Source organism: Aotus nancymaae, unplaced genomic scaffold, assembly GCF_030222135.1.
Source record: "Aotus nancymaae isolate 86718 unplaced genomic scaffold, 86718_ANA_hifiasm-v0.15.2.pri h1tg000040l, whole genome shotgun sequence".
NCBI lineage: Eukaryota > Metazoa > Chordata > Mammalia > Primates > Aotidae > Aotus > Aotus nancymaae.
The window spans coordinates 23,578,725-23,592,499 of record NW_026988454.1 but is presented as its reverse complement, the minus strand read 5'-3'; the positions used below and the strand labels follow the sequence as shown (position 1 = coordinate 23,592,499).

General features: G+C 40.9%; 1 protein-coding gene across 2 annotated transcripts in view; it reads left to right on the top strand.

Moving 5' to 3' along the window:
* STX11 (syntaxin 11) overlaps positions 1 to 13,525 on the top strand; it is a 42,648-nt gene extending 29,123 nt beyond the window's left edge. For both annotated transcript variants that reach the window (XM_012474516.3, XM_012474517.3), the window contains one exon: positions 11,799 to 13,525. In XM_012474516.3, coding sequence (XP_012329939.1) covers positions 11,799 to 12,667 — 869 coding nt within the window. In that variant the 3' untranslated portion in view covers positions 12,668 to 13,525. The remainder of the gene's footprint in view (positions 1 to 11,798) is intronic.
* The last annotated feature ends 250 nt before the right edge of the window (positions 13,526 to 13,775 follow it).

Below are 13,775 nucleotides of genomic sequence, written 5' to 3'. Positions count from 1 at the left end.
CCTGACTCAGCCTCCCAAGTAGCTGGAATTACACATGTGCCAACACACCCAGCTGATTCTTGTATTTTTAGTAGAGATAGGGTTTCACCATGTTGGCCAGGCTGATCTCAAACGCCTGACCTCAAGTGATCTGACTGCCTTGGCCTTCCAAAGTGCTGGGATTATAGGCATGGTCACTATTCCCGGCCCTTCCTTCCCCTTTCCCTCTTTTCTTCCCTTCCCCCTTCCCTTCCCTTTCTTTCTTTCCTTTTTTTTTTTGTCTATCTCTCTCTTTCTTTCTTTTTACCTGACTTCACCTGCACAAAAATTTTGTCGATGTAAAGTATGGTGTGACTTTCCCTGTGTCCCTGCATCTCTGAGGGATGGCCCTGGGAAGAAGAAACCTCAGACAGCTTCTGTGGTTTTCCAGGGAAAGGAACTAAATTTCACAGTAACAGGATTGGTTCTTCTGAACACTGTCTCTTAAGTGTTCACAACCTTCTGGTATAGAAAAGAATCTGGAAGAATATGTATTATATTTTATTGTTGGTTATTTAATAGAATTATTATATACAGTTGTATTAGATGATGGAAAGTTTTTACTTTTCACGTTAAGCAATTCTGTCTTATTTGATGTATTATTACATGTTGAGTATCTCTTATCTGAAATGCTTCAGACTAGAAGTGTTTTGGATTTCAGATTTTTTTGGATTTTGGAATATTTGCATATACATCGTGAGATATCATGGGAATAATATCCAGATCTAAACACAAAATGTATGTTTCATATATACCTATACACATAGCCTGAAGATAATTGTATACAATGTTTTTAATAATTTTGTGCATGACACAAAGTTTATGGACGCTGAACCATCAGAAAACAAAGGTGTGACTATCTTAGGCACCCATGTGGACCATCTGTGCTTGCTTGGTATCACCATCATTCCTGACTCTGAATTTACACGCTACTGATAAGCAATCATTTCTTTCTTTTTAATTTTCTTTTTTTGAGTCAAGATCTTGCTCTGTTGCTCAGGTTAGATCATAGCTCACACCGAAGCCTCGACCTCCTGGGCCCAGCTGATCCTCCCACCTCAGCCTCCCAAAGCTGGGAGTACAGGTGTACACCACTGCTCTCAGCTAATTATTGTATTTTGTTGTAGAGATGGGGTTTCACTATGTTTCCCATGGGTGGTCTTGAACTCCTGGACTCAAACAGCCTGCTCACCTCAGCCTCCCAAAGTGCTAGGATTACAGGTGTGAGCCACCACGCCTGACTACAATCATTTTCTTAGACTTATTCACACGTAAGTACATAATGGTAAAAAATATATAACATTAATACAGTGAAAAAAATAATATGTTCAGCATACCTAAGCCCAGTAGCATCACCAAATACCTGTACCCACTGTTAATGGGAACAGCAATGGCATGATGTATTTTGATTAAAAAGTTATTGTACATTGTACTTTTTTAGGTGAGAAGAAATATCAATAATAGTTGAGGGAAGTGGGTCCTCTGAGGATGAGGAGGCATCCTGCTGGATGGCCTTTTAAAATATTTCCTCCAGAGTCATCTGCCTCATTAACAATGGTTTTCATCTTAGAAGTCTCTTAGATTTTACAAACTGATATCATTTCTTGTTCTGTTATAAATGCACGCTGCTCTAGTCCTTCAATAAGCTCATCACACATCCACTGTGTCATCTGTAGGCACTTTTTCTGCAGCATTAATGGCATATTCATTGTCCCTATTATCATAATCATTTTCACTGAGAAACATTTCAGCTATTTCACCATCAGTCAATGAATGAAGAACTGTAGCCTCCTTGTTGATGTTAAAAAAACTTCATTAATATCTTCTTCCAGCTTACTGATGGACTCTGAAGGTATATTTTTTGCATATGTAAGGAGATCATGCGTCAATTTTCTCTCATTTGTTATACAGAATCCTTCAAAGTCACCACCTTGTTCATCATCATCACTGAACATAGTCACACGCCAGAGGTTGTGCCAGTTATGCACAACTGTGTCTTTAGTCGCATTTCCTAAGCATTGGCAACAGCATATATGGCATCCCTCATGCTAAGCTCCTTTTGAAAATCTTTCACACTCGTGTTTCTGTTCACTACTGCTAGCATGCTGTTCAACACAGCATTATTTACTCCTTATTGATATAAGGATGCCTTGGCACATGGATGAAGCAGAGAAGTCACATTTTTGGGAAAGTACTTGGCATAAACATTATTTTTGAGGAGAATTTCCACTGGAGGATGAGCAGGACAGATGTGAAGGAATAACAAATTCTTGCAGTTGTCATCCAGTCCAACTTCCCTGCAGTGAACACAAGCTGCTGGTACCAAGTACTTATGAAACTAATCAGAAAAGATACCCCTGGTGATCCAAGCCTTTTTATTAGCATAATAATGGATTGGTAAGAAATTCGCTCCTTGGAAACACCAAAGACACAAGCTTTTGTCTATCATAGCCAGATTACACTTATGCATGCCTGCTGCATAAGTTAATGAATCTACATTAGTTATTTTGGGGAATTAAAATCAAGTGAATACATGACCATAGGTAACATATAGAGAGTGCTCACTCTAAGAGCTTTACATGGCTTACCTCATTTAATCCTCTCTACTGTCCTATGAGGTCATTATTTATGCATTGGGAAGACAGGGTATAGAGAAGACGTCCTACAACAATGCAGAACTTATCAGAGGCTTGAAAGGCACTCATCGGTTCGGAATCGCCCTCACTGCTGGGAACCCTGAAACCAGTGAGGAAACCCAGGCAAGACCCAGTAGCAGCAGAGGTGGGATCTGGCTGTGTCTCCACATGATTCCCCAGGCTTGAACACTTGGCCCTTCTCCTATACGTCCCTGAGTGGATATGGAATTCTAAGTGGATCCTACAGCTCTGAAAAGAAGTATCCTGATGGCCGTTAACATTTTGAAGGGTTAGTAAGGCCATAATCAACTTATGAAATTCCTTAGAAGCCGAGTTCACATCCCACTATTTTTTGCTCTTTTTAGCATGGCAGCAGAAAACTTCCCTGGTCTAGTCTTTGACAATGAACTTTTGGATGTGGCAGTGGAGTTGTGTTATTCAGGAAGTTGCCCTGTGCCTACATACTGCCTATTTTGGTGAGCTGAATGATAGGCTTGTGATACACTTCAAACTATACACTTCCATTTAAACACTGGCTCTTCAAGTTCTCAGAACCTCTTATCAGACTGAAACTCAGCCGAGGTTAAAACTGCCAAGTATCTTTGTACTTTCCTGACCCCGCTGCTCAAGAACTCCTATTTAGCACACTGTATTATCAAACAATTTTGCAGAGTCTTTGTGTGGAAGTTGTGTGTGTGTGAAATAGTCTTTTTTTTTAGCATGTTTTTTTTCTCCTCACCATGATTATGACCATGGTCTTCAAAAAAAAAAAAAAAAAAGGCTATCTTCAGACATGTTACGAAACATGTGCTTTAAAAATTGTGTATGCTTTATATTAACTTTTGCGTACAATATGAGTAGAATATCACAAAGGTCTACTGAATTAAAATCAAGATATTAATATATAGCTTAGGTCACAGTTATTGCATACGTGACATACTTCATAAGGACAGCTATTTGGTTCATGTTGCTTACATTTGTGTTTTAAAATCATAGCAGTAAACTTGTTTTAAATGCATGAGAATTTACTTTCCAGGAATTATAATTTATCCATGATTCACAACAGCCTCCAAGTCTTCTTTAAAGAAGAATATACCTTAAGGAGCATAGAGAAACCCAAAGAGAGGTATATCAGGTAGCTTTGTCAGTATAACAAGCCACCCCCAAGTAACAATTTCCTATTTCTCCTGGGTTCAAGGATTAAATGAGATAATCCATGTAAACCTTCCACAACGGTCTCTGGCAGATAGTGAACACTGGTGGTTCTTCCACGGATCTCACCTGGGCTCAGTTGAGGTGGGTCAGCTGGGGGCTGGCCTGGCTCTCCATGTGTCCTCATCCTCCAGGAAGCTAGCCTGAGCTTTCTCACATAATGGTTTCAGTGCTCCCAGAGCAGTCAAGCCCCAAGGTGCTAGTGCTATTGAAGCATCTGCTTGGTCTATGCTTCTTACCATCCTTTTGGTCAAAGCAAGTCTCGTGGCCAAGGGTGGAGAAACCGATTCAAAGAGTAGAGAAACTGATGCCACTTCTTGATGGGAGGTGCTGCTAAGAATTTGTTGCCATTTGTTGTAATCAAGTATAGTCTGTCTCTGACAAAAATTATTCACATTTCTCTTGCAAAAAAAGTGTAATCACTCCCATCCCAGGATTCTCTGAAGTCTCATCAGATTATAGTATTAGCCTTGAAGTCTAGAGATTTATGCCTGATCTGTATGAGATCTAGATACAGTTCAAACTACGCAGAGATAGCTCTTCTGATGCTGATTCTGTTTATCCCAAGACGATGAACAGGCTCTTTCCCATACACATCTAACATATAATGACGAGATAGGAAAAGGATAACAAAAGTAGACACCCTGTTAAAAAAAAAAAAAATGCAGGATACACATGACAATCACTGGTCCATAGCAGTTCTGTCCAAGCACATGTTACCAGTGCCCCTGTTCCTGAGCTGGGCCATGTTCTGTGATTAGAACCCAGCTCTGCTTTTCAGAAGTGGTTTCCTGGTTTATAGTTCTCTACTGTTCTTGGCTCTACCCTCTGAAACTCTCTTCTTTTCTCATAACAAATGGCTTATTTTTGCTGCTAAATAACTTCATTGGCCTAGATCCTGATCATAAAAAGTTGGGGACCCAGAGGGCTCTTTTCCTTTGAAAAACCTCTGTATTTTTAGGCCAAGGTTGTGCATGTGCTTGTCAGTAAAACTCTCTTAAAAACTTTGTGGATTTCCAAAGAATCTAATTAGGCTCCATGACCCTAAAACCTACATTCATAATTGTTTTCATGGTAGACCTCTGTCTACTTCAGGCTGAGGGTCAGGCTGCTTTGAGACAATATGCTTAGAGTCTTAGGCTCACTTTGTCTAGCTGAGAAGGTCTATGAGACACCTGATTCAGTTTTACCAAGGTCTTTACTCTGAGGCCATTTCTTTCTTAGAATTGTTTCTTTCAGTTGAGGAGATGGGAGACGTAAAAAGTTTTTATTTTCCTATCTTGTGAGTTCTGGTTTCTATTTTCTATTTTCTCTAAATAATGCTTGCAAACTAGATAATTCAATTTTTAGTTTGTCTCTATCTTGTAGAAATTCTATGTAGTTATAGACACACTCAAACACTTTCAACATTGTCTGGAGATCTTTGCAGTGAGATGCAAAATTCATACTGACATTTTCTGTCTTTGGAGCTGCCACAGGCAGCAGTGTTGCCAAGTGCTTGGCTCCCTATGATAAGGGTTGCCTTTTCCCCTGACTGCTCTCAGTTTCCTCACCACTTCCAGTCTCCTCTAACAATCTGCGTGCCATCTTTCCAGTTTTCCTTGGCAGTTACATCACTGCTCTTCACCTGCTGTCTGGTGCCAAAGCCATTGTGGAATGTTTGAGGTTTCTGTTCTGGCAGCATGCCACTCCTAGGTACCAATTTGTGTGTCAGTTAGCTTGTGCTGCATAAGAAACTGCTACCTATTTTAGTGGCTTCAAACACAATGATGTATTATTTCTCACAATCCTGTTGATTGGCTGAGCAGTCTTCTGTTGGGCTCTCCTGGCCTCCTTCATGTTCAGTCTTTTGGTGGGTTAGCTGGGGGCTGTGCTCAGCCTCAAGTACTGCTCAACTGGGCATCATCTTCCTGCAGCCTAGTCCAGGATTCATCATTTAGTGGAATGAAGGTACCCAATAGCAAGCCCTTTTGCACAAATGCTTTTCAAACCTCTGCTTGCATCATATTTCCTAATGTCTCAATGGTCAAAGCAAATCTCAGTCTCATGGCCACACTCAAACTCAAGGAGTTGGGAGATAGTCTGTTACCTCTTGATCAGAGAAGGTGCAAAGAATGTATAGTAAGAAAATTTTTATTTTTATTTTGTTATTATTATTTTGAGACAGGGTCACGCTGTCATCCAGGCTGGAGTGCAGTGGTGTGATCTTAGCTCACTGCAACCTCTGCTTCCCAGGTTCAAGAGTGATCTTCCATCCTTAGCCTCCCAAGTAGCTGGGATTACAGATGTGCACTACCATGTCTGGCTAATTTTTCTGTTTTTGTAGAGATGGGGTTTGCCCTGTTGCCTAGGCTGGTCTTGAACTCCTGAGTGCAAGTGATTCACCTGCCCTGGCCTCCCAAGCCAGGATTACAGGTGTGAATCACCGCGCCTTGCCAGAAAAACATTTTTGCACCCTTTCACAGTGAGTATGTACAAATTCAAGGGGAAGGAATGGGGACACTTAGGAGGTCAGATCAGGAATGTGGGATGACAACAAATGCTCACCACCAGGCATGATGGCTTACACCTGTATTCCCAGAACTTTGGGAGGCCGAGGTGGGCAGATCACCTGAGGTCAGTAGTTTGAGACCAGCTTGGCCAACATGGTAAAACCCCATATCTACTAAAAATACAAAAATTAGCTGGGCATGGTGGTGCACACCTGTAATTCCAGCTACACGGGAGGCTGAGCCAGGAGAATTGCTTGAACCTGGGAGACAGAGGTTGCAGTGAGCCGAGATTGTGCCACTGCACTCCCACCTGGGTGACAGAGCAAGACTCGACTCCATCTCAAAAAAAAAAAAAGTGACATGATAGGTATCTATGGAATGGGTCACAAATTTGGGTATGCATTATAATCACCTGGAGATCATGCTAGACCTACCGAATCAGAAACTTTGGGTGCCCAGGCATCTGTAATCTTTGAAGCTCTTTAGATGATTCTGTCGCCTCCTGCAGACTGAGGACCACTGAGCTGCCATCATCTCTTTGTTCCTTTGTTTTCTCTTACACAAAACTTTATTGCCCAATGAAAAAAGACTTAAGCAATTCCAGCTTCCTTCGCTATTGGACCTAGTTTTCAGGACAGATTATATGTAAGACTGAAAAGAAAATTAGAAAGCAGAAGCAGATTTTTGGTAGTTGTTGTAAATTTCCTTTTAAATTCATCACCTCCATGCAAATCCAAAGTAGGACTTATTTTTAGCAATGATGAGTACAATTTACCAAAGTTTATTACATATAATGAGACAGGAAGGTCTGTAGAATTGTCTGAATTTTCTTTCTCATTTACCGTCGTTCTCTTTCTAGGAACTCATAGTACAGAATCAGGCTACAGGATATATAGGTTATTTTGATGCTCTATTTGTGCCCACTTCTATATTTTTGTGTAACTTCAGCAGTGTATACATTTTTAACTTTTTGGAGACATTCTTAGGAATAGCAGCCTCTTAGTTGACTTTCTGTTGTGGTTTTCCTAATGTTTGCTCCCTGGCGACCAGGAGACCTTCTATGTCAGTGGAGGCAACTCATCTGAGGCTGGGCTGAGCCAGGAAAGGTGGGCAGGAAGGCAAGGTGAAGGCCCCCTTCCCTCCTTCCTGACCACACCTCAAGAGAGAATCTTTACATCTCCCGTACCCTTTTTTTTTCTCTTAATAGCACATTATGGACTTGCACCTATGGACATGAGCTTGGGCCCTCACCTGATTTGTAATTTGTTATCTATGACTTTATGGTTGTTTGATCTTGAGAAGGAATGACTGTCCCTAAACATTTTTCAAAGACCATTTTCTATATGGTTGGATTGTACTCGACTCTTCATATTATGATTAGATGATGTCCCTTAATAGCTTTTTCATGGCTCTAGGAGAGCAATACAGAGCACAGGACCTGTCTAGAACAAGCAGGATGCCTACAAATGATCCCTAGTGTCCCAGGGTGTGGCACAGTCCCTTATCTACCCATTTCCTTCGGTTGAAGTGCCTCCTAAGGCTTGGCCAAGATGTAAGGAAGGAAGTCATCTCTCACCTCTTCTTGCCTTGTTGATCAAAATGTATCCATTCCATCTCATCCAGTTGTTGCATGGTAGACTATATTGGATACTAACTTAAGCAGATGGGTACAGCTCAACTCTGTGCAAGCTAGCTAATGCGCTTTCCCCAGGTAGCGTAAAATGTTAACTTGATTGCAATGCGTAGACTTTTAAAAGTTGCTAAAGTCCTCTACACAAATAGTATTTATAGTCTTGTGGTGGTTTTCAAATTATGAAATCTGTGTGGACATTATAAAAATTTTGGAAAATACAGAAAAGCAAAAGGAATTTAAACCATGTATGATTCTACAACTCAAAGAAAATTATAATTAACATTTTGATGTATATTATTCAAGTTTTTGTTTTAGAATGCTGCAAATTCTCTCTTCTCCATACCTACTTTTTCTGCCTAACAGAGTATATATGCTTTTCATGCCATCAGATAGCCTTCTAAACTCTGTGACTTATGTCCTCATTATTGTGCATTTAACTTATTTCTGAACTTCTGTAAAAACAAGGTGGTGATGAAAATATTTAGAGCGATGAGTTTCATATGCCTTTGCATTATATCTTTAGAATAAAGGCACATAGATCAAAACAAATGCACAATTGAAAAGCTTTTGATACATATTACTAAACTGTCTTCCAGAAAGATTCTATCAATTACCAATTTTTTAAATAATTAATATATTTCATTTGCAAAATGATTAAGTTGCAAAAACAAAGGCACCACAGGAATTTTACATTAGACTATTGTTTTTAATCTAGAAAAAAATTTAATGTAATTGCTTAGTTCAGCAGAAGCTGAGAGAGGTCTCAAAACCCTGAACAATAGTATTGACTATTTTATTTTATTTTATTTTATTTATGTTTTTAAGTTCCAGGGTACATGTGCAGCATGTGCAGCTTTGTTACACAGATAAACGTGTGCCATGTTGGTTTGCTGCACAGATCAACCTAGGTATTAAGCCCAGCATGCATCAGATCTTTTCCCTAATGCTCTCCCCTCCCCTGCCCTTCCCCAAGGCCTCAGTGTGCATTGTTCCCTTCCCTGTGTCCATGTGTTCTCATTGTTTAATTCCCACTTATAAGTGGGAACATGCAGTGTTTGGCTTTCTGTTCATGGGTTAGTTTGCTGAGGATAATGGCTCCCACCTTCATCCATGTCTCTGGACAGAACATGATCTTATTCCTCTTTATGGCTGTATACAGTATTCCATGGTGTATATGTACCACATTTTCTTTATCCAGTCTATCATTGATAGACATTTGGGTTGGTTCCATGTCTTTGCTATTGTGAAGAGTGCTGCAGTGAACATGCACATGCATGTATCTTTATAATAGAATAATTTTTACTCTTTGGATATAGTATATACCCAGTAATGGGATTGCTGGCTTAAATGATATTTCCGGTTCTACACCTTTGAGGAATCTCCACGCTGTCTTCCACAATGGTTGAACTAATTTACATTCCCACCAACAGTATAAAAGCATTCCTATTTCTCCACAACCTCACCAGCATCTGCTGTTTCCCAACATTTTAATAATCACCATTCTGACTGGCATGAGATGGAATTATTAGTATTTTTTTAGAATTCCTGGAATCCTTACCCATTTGAAAAATTACTGTTTTTAAAAAGTTCCTGGCCGGGCATGGTGGCTCACACCTCTAATCCTAGCACTTTGGGAGGCTGAGGTGGGTGGACCGCCTGAGCTCAGGAGTTCAAGACCAGCCTGGGCAACATGGTGAAACCCTGTCTTTACTAAAAATACAAAAAAAATTAGCCGGGCGTGGCAGCATGCACCTGTAATCCCAGCTTCTTGGGAGGCTGAGCCAGGACAATGCTTGAACTCGGGAGGTGGAGGTTGCAGAGAGCCAAGATCGCACCACTGTACTCCAGCCTGGGCGACAGAGCCAGACTCCATCTCAAAAAACAACAGCAACCAAAAAATTTCCTGCTAACTTTATGGGGAAAAAAATTCTCAGCAGTTTAATTTGCATTTCCTTGTTTAACACAGAAGTCTTTTGTGACTATATTATAAAAACATAAGATTATTTACTGCATTGGTTAAGTGGTGCTGTTCTGAAGCCTGGGTGTTCACTTACTGGTGACCTCGTGTAAATTCCTTGATCTCCCTATGCTCACACCAACTCTGATAATGGCAGTACCTTCTCACAGAATCTGTATGAAGACTAGAGAGCATATCACATGAAAGATGCATAGACAATATCAGGCATATGTAACATGCATTTATGTTCTCTGTCATTTATATCTTCTCTGAATTGCCCTTTCACTGTGTGGGTAAGTAGATTTTTTGGTAGCTTAGAAATACATGTATTTTGTATCTTAACCCCTTATCTGTCATATGTTATAATTTCTCCCCAGTTGGTGGTTTGTCTTTCAATTTTGTTAAAATGAGGGAACAGTTGAATATCAAGAAATTGAGACCAGGTGAAGGCATAGTTTCGGTCCAGCCTGGATCTTTTTTCTGCCCATCAACCATACTGCTAGGAGAATCACCTTCCCCATTATTGAGAAGGTCTGGTATTGATTATAGCCACCAGATATCAGAAATGGCACTTTAAGCAGCTTACATTGTTATATTAAAAATCACCATCATAGAATAAAACTTCTGCTTAATTTATGTAAATAATGATCATGGTAGATGAGAGGCCATGGTTAATATTTCGCCATTTTCCATTTACCACCAATTCCAACTTGTCAGCATTCCATTAGTGGTAATATGAAATTAATTACTTCAACTTGAAAGAAGCTTTAATTTGAGACCAAGAACCCTGATATATTGTGTAACCATTATGCGTTACCACTATTCCCCTCTTTGCTGCAAATTATGTAGGAGAAAAGGAATCTTTCTCATCATGAAGTCTCATGTATAAAGGCAAGATATTCCCTATATTAGCATATATACATGCTACTAAAAATGAAAGTTTTTTACTTCATTGGAAAAAATATGGACATAGAGACTATTATTTTGCTTTACTAAGCAGAGGAATTACCAAAACCATCCTTGTAAAAACATGAAAATTTTGCTTGAGCTGCCAACTTGTTTCAGAAAGCTATTAAAAGTGCGCAAACATTGATGCTTATGTGATGGGCAAATGGGAGTGTGTTATATTATTGGCACTAGGCCATATATAATTGGAATTTTCCATATAAAAGCATTCTAAAAAGCAGTGGTATTAACGATGCTTATCCTTAGGGAATGTTATTGAGAAGAGGAGTAAGGAAACTTCTACTTCTAAATTTTACATTTAGATTTCTGTCTTTATATTGCTGTTGTCATTTTACTTCAAGCATGTTTTATTTTTACAACATCTTTAAGAGAAAAATATTTAAATCATGATTTGCATGGTAACTGTTTTAAGAGTTGTTAGTATGTACAGGAGGGGCTGCTTACCAGTGTTGAAATAGACACAAAATAGGCAACATTTGGATGTTGGCCCCAAAGCCTTGTAGGTTGTTCTCATTCAAAAACCTTATGATTGTAAGTCTTTCTTCTTCTTTTTCTTTCCTTTCTGTGTCTGTTTTAATTTGCGATGATTGGAAAACATAAAACAAGAAAAAGATGGTTTCCTAATGCAATCTAAAAGTTTAAATTGCGGATTGAGTTCTGGACGGCTGTGATAGTACTGCAGATGCCTGTAGGCCTTTAAATACAAGTTGTTTGGCCATCTTGTTTCTTTTCTTGTAAGCAAATGTCAGAACAGTTAGCTCCTTTAATGCACTTACTGGAATAAAAAATTGGGAGTGCTGAGTAACATGTTTCCGTTTCAGTCCCCTGAAGGCAAATATTTGACCCTCAATAGCGAAGTTTAACTTCATTGTCTCTACTTGCAGGCAAAATGAAAGACCGGCTAGCAGAACTTCTGGACTTGTCCAAGCAATATGACCAGCAGTTCCCAGACGGGGACGATGAGTTTGACTCGCCCCACGAGGACATCGTATTCGAGACGGACCACCTCCTGGAGTCCCTGTACCGAGACATCCAGGACATCCAGTATGAGAACCAGCTGCTGGTGGCCGACGTGAAGCGGCTGAGAAAGCAGAATGCCCGCTTCCTCACGTCCATGCGGCGCCTCAGCAGCATCAAGCGCGACACCAACTCCATCGCCAAGGCCATCAAGGCCCGAGGCGAGGTCATCCACCGCAAGCTGCGCGCCATGAAAGAGCTGAGCGAGGCGGCCGAGGCCCAGCATGGCCCGCACTCGGCGGCGGCGCGCATCTCGCGGGCGCAGTACAACGCGCTCACCCTCACCTTCCAGCGCGCCATGCACGACTACAACGAGGCCGAGATGAAGCAGCGCGACAACTGCAAGATCCGCATCCAACGCCAGCTGGAGATCATGGGCAAGGACGTCTCGGGCGACCAGATCGAGGACATGTTCGAGCAGGGCAAGTGGGACGTGTTCTCCGAGAACCTGCTGGCCGACGTGAAGGGCGCGCGGGCCGCCCTCAACGAGATCGAGAGCCGCCACCGCGAGCTGCTGCGCCTGGAGAGCCGCATCCGCGACGTGCACGAGCTCTTCTTGCAGATGGCGGTGCTGGTAGAGAAGCAGGCCGACACCCTGAACGTCATCGAGCTCAACGTGCAGAAGACGGTGGACTACACTGGCCAGGCCAAGGCGCAGGTGCGCAAGGCGGTGCAGTACAAGAAGAAGAACCCCTGCCGGACCATCTGCTGTTTCTGCTGTCCCTGCCTCAAATAGCAGGCCGGCCTGGGCCGCCGCCGCCCATCCCAGACCCTGGAGTGCGCTGGGAAGGACGCACCAAGAGTTGCCCCAACTCTTAACGGAACTCAGTCTTTAGGGAAGAATCGCGAGGTTCAAGAATTGCAAACCAGCCCATGCTTGGAAGGATGGTTAGCACACCGTCCTCTGGTTCTTCAGTAAAGACAGATTCCTACAAAGTTGTGCAATGTCATTATATGATACCCTTGCACTCTTACCACCGTCTTGATGGAAGCCAAGAAAAGAACTGACGTTGTATCTGACTGTAGGGTAAATGTCTGAGGCCTGCCTCCTAATAAAGACTCAAGGAGGAAGTCAGTTGTGCGTCTGCTAATAGAATGGACTCATGATGGAAACTTCAGTTCATTTACGTTGTACGGAAAATTCCCTGGTTCTGTTCCATTTTGAGCAAGATTGGCCTTGGGAAAAACCATGTTCTTCCTTTCCGATTCTTCATCCGGTCTATGCTATGCAATTCCTCCCCAAGGATAGATCTTATTTCTGCCCACTTCCCCTACTTATTAAAATCACACCAAACACTTAGTATTTCCTTATCTCTTTCACATTTTAAATATCTTTCACCAGGTTATATTTTGGGATTATTTTTCCAAATGTTTTTAAGCACTGAATATCGAACAAGCACTCAGAATGAAGTATCAGTCATGTTTTATGTATTTTTCACTGATAAAAATTATTTAACATTTGTCATTATACTTGATTACATATGCACATGTATATGTAAATGTAAGATACTAATATTCACAAATGTGTGTATATAATGATCAATTGGTTTAGCTTCTTTTTTGTAAGTATGGTATATAAATTTCAAGAAGAACACTTTCTGGCTCTTGGTATTGATTTGCTTGTTTTGAGCCTGTTTCACTCCAGTTTTCCCATTTTTAGTCAAAACTTCATATTAAACAACTCTGCATTGGTTATGGTGGTAGACAGGTGTTGAAAGCTGAAAACGTGTACAGAGCTAGAGACAACTAACATTACTGGAAATACTGCTTTTGTTTCACTGTGGACCATTCCTTTAATGCATAGAAATGAAGTAATTTAAAGTAAAAGAATTTTATTTTCCAAG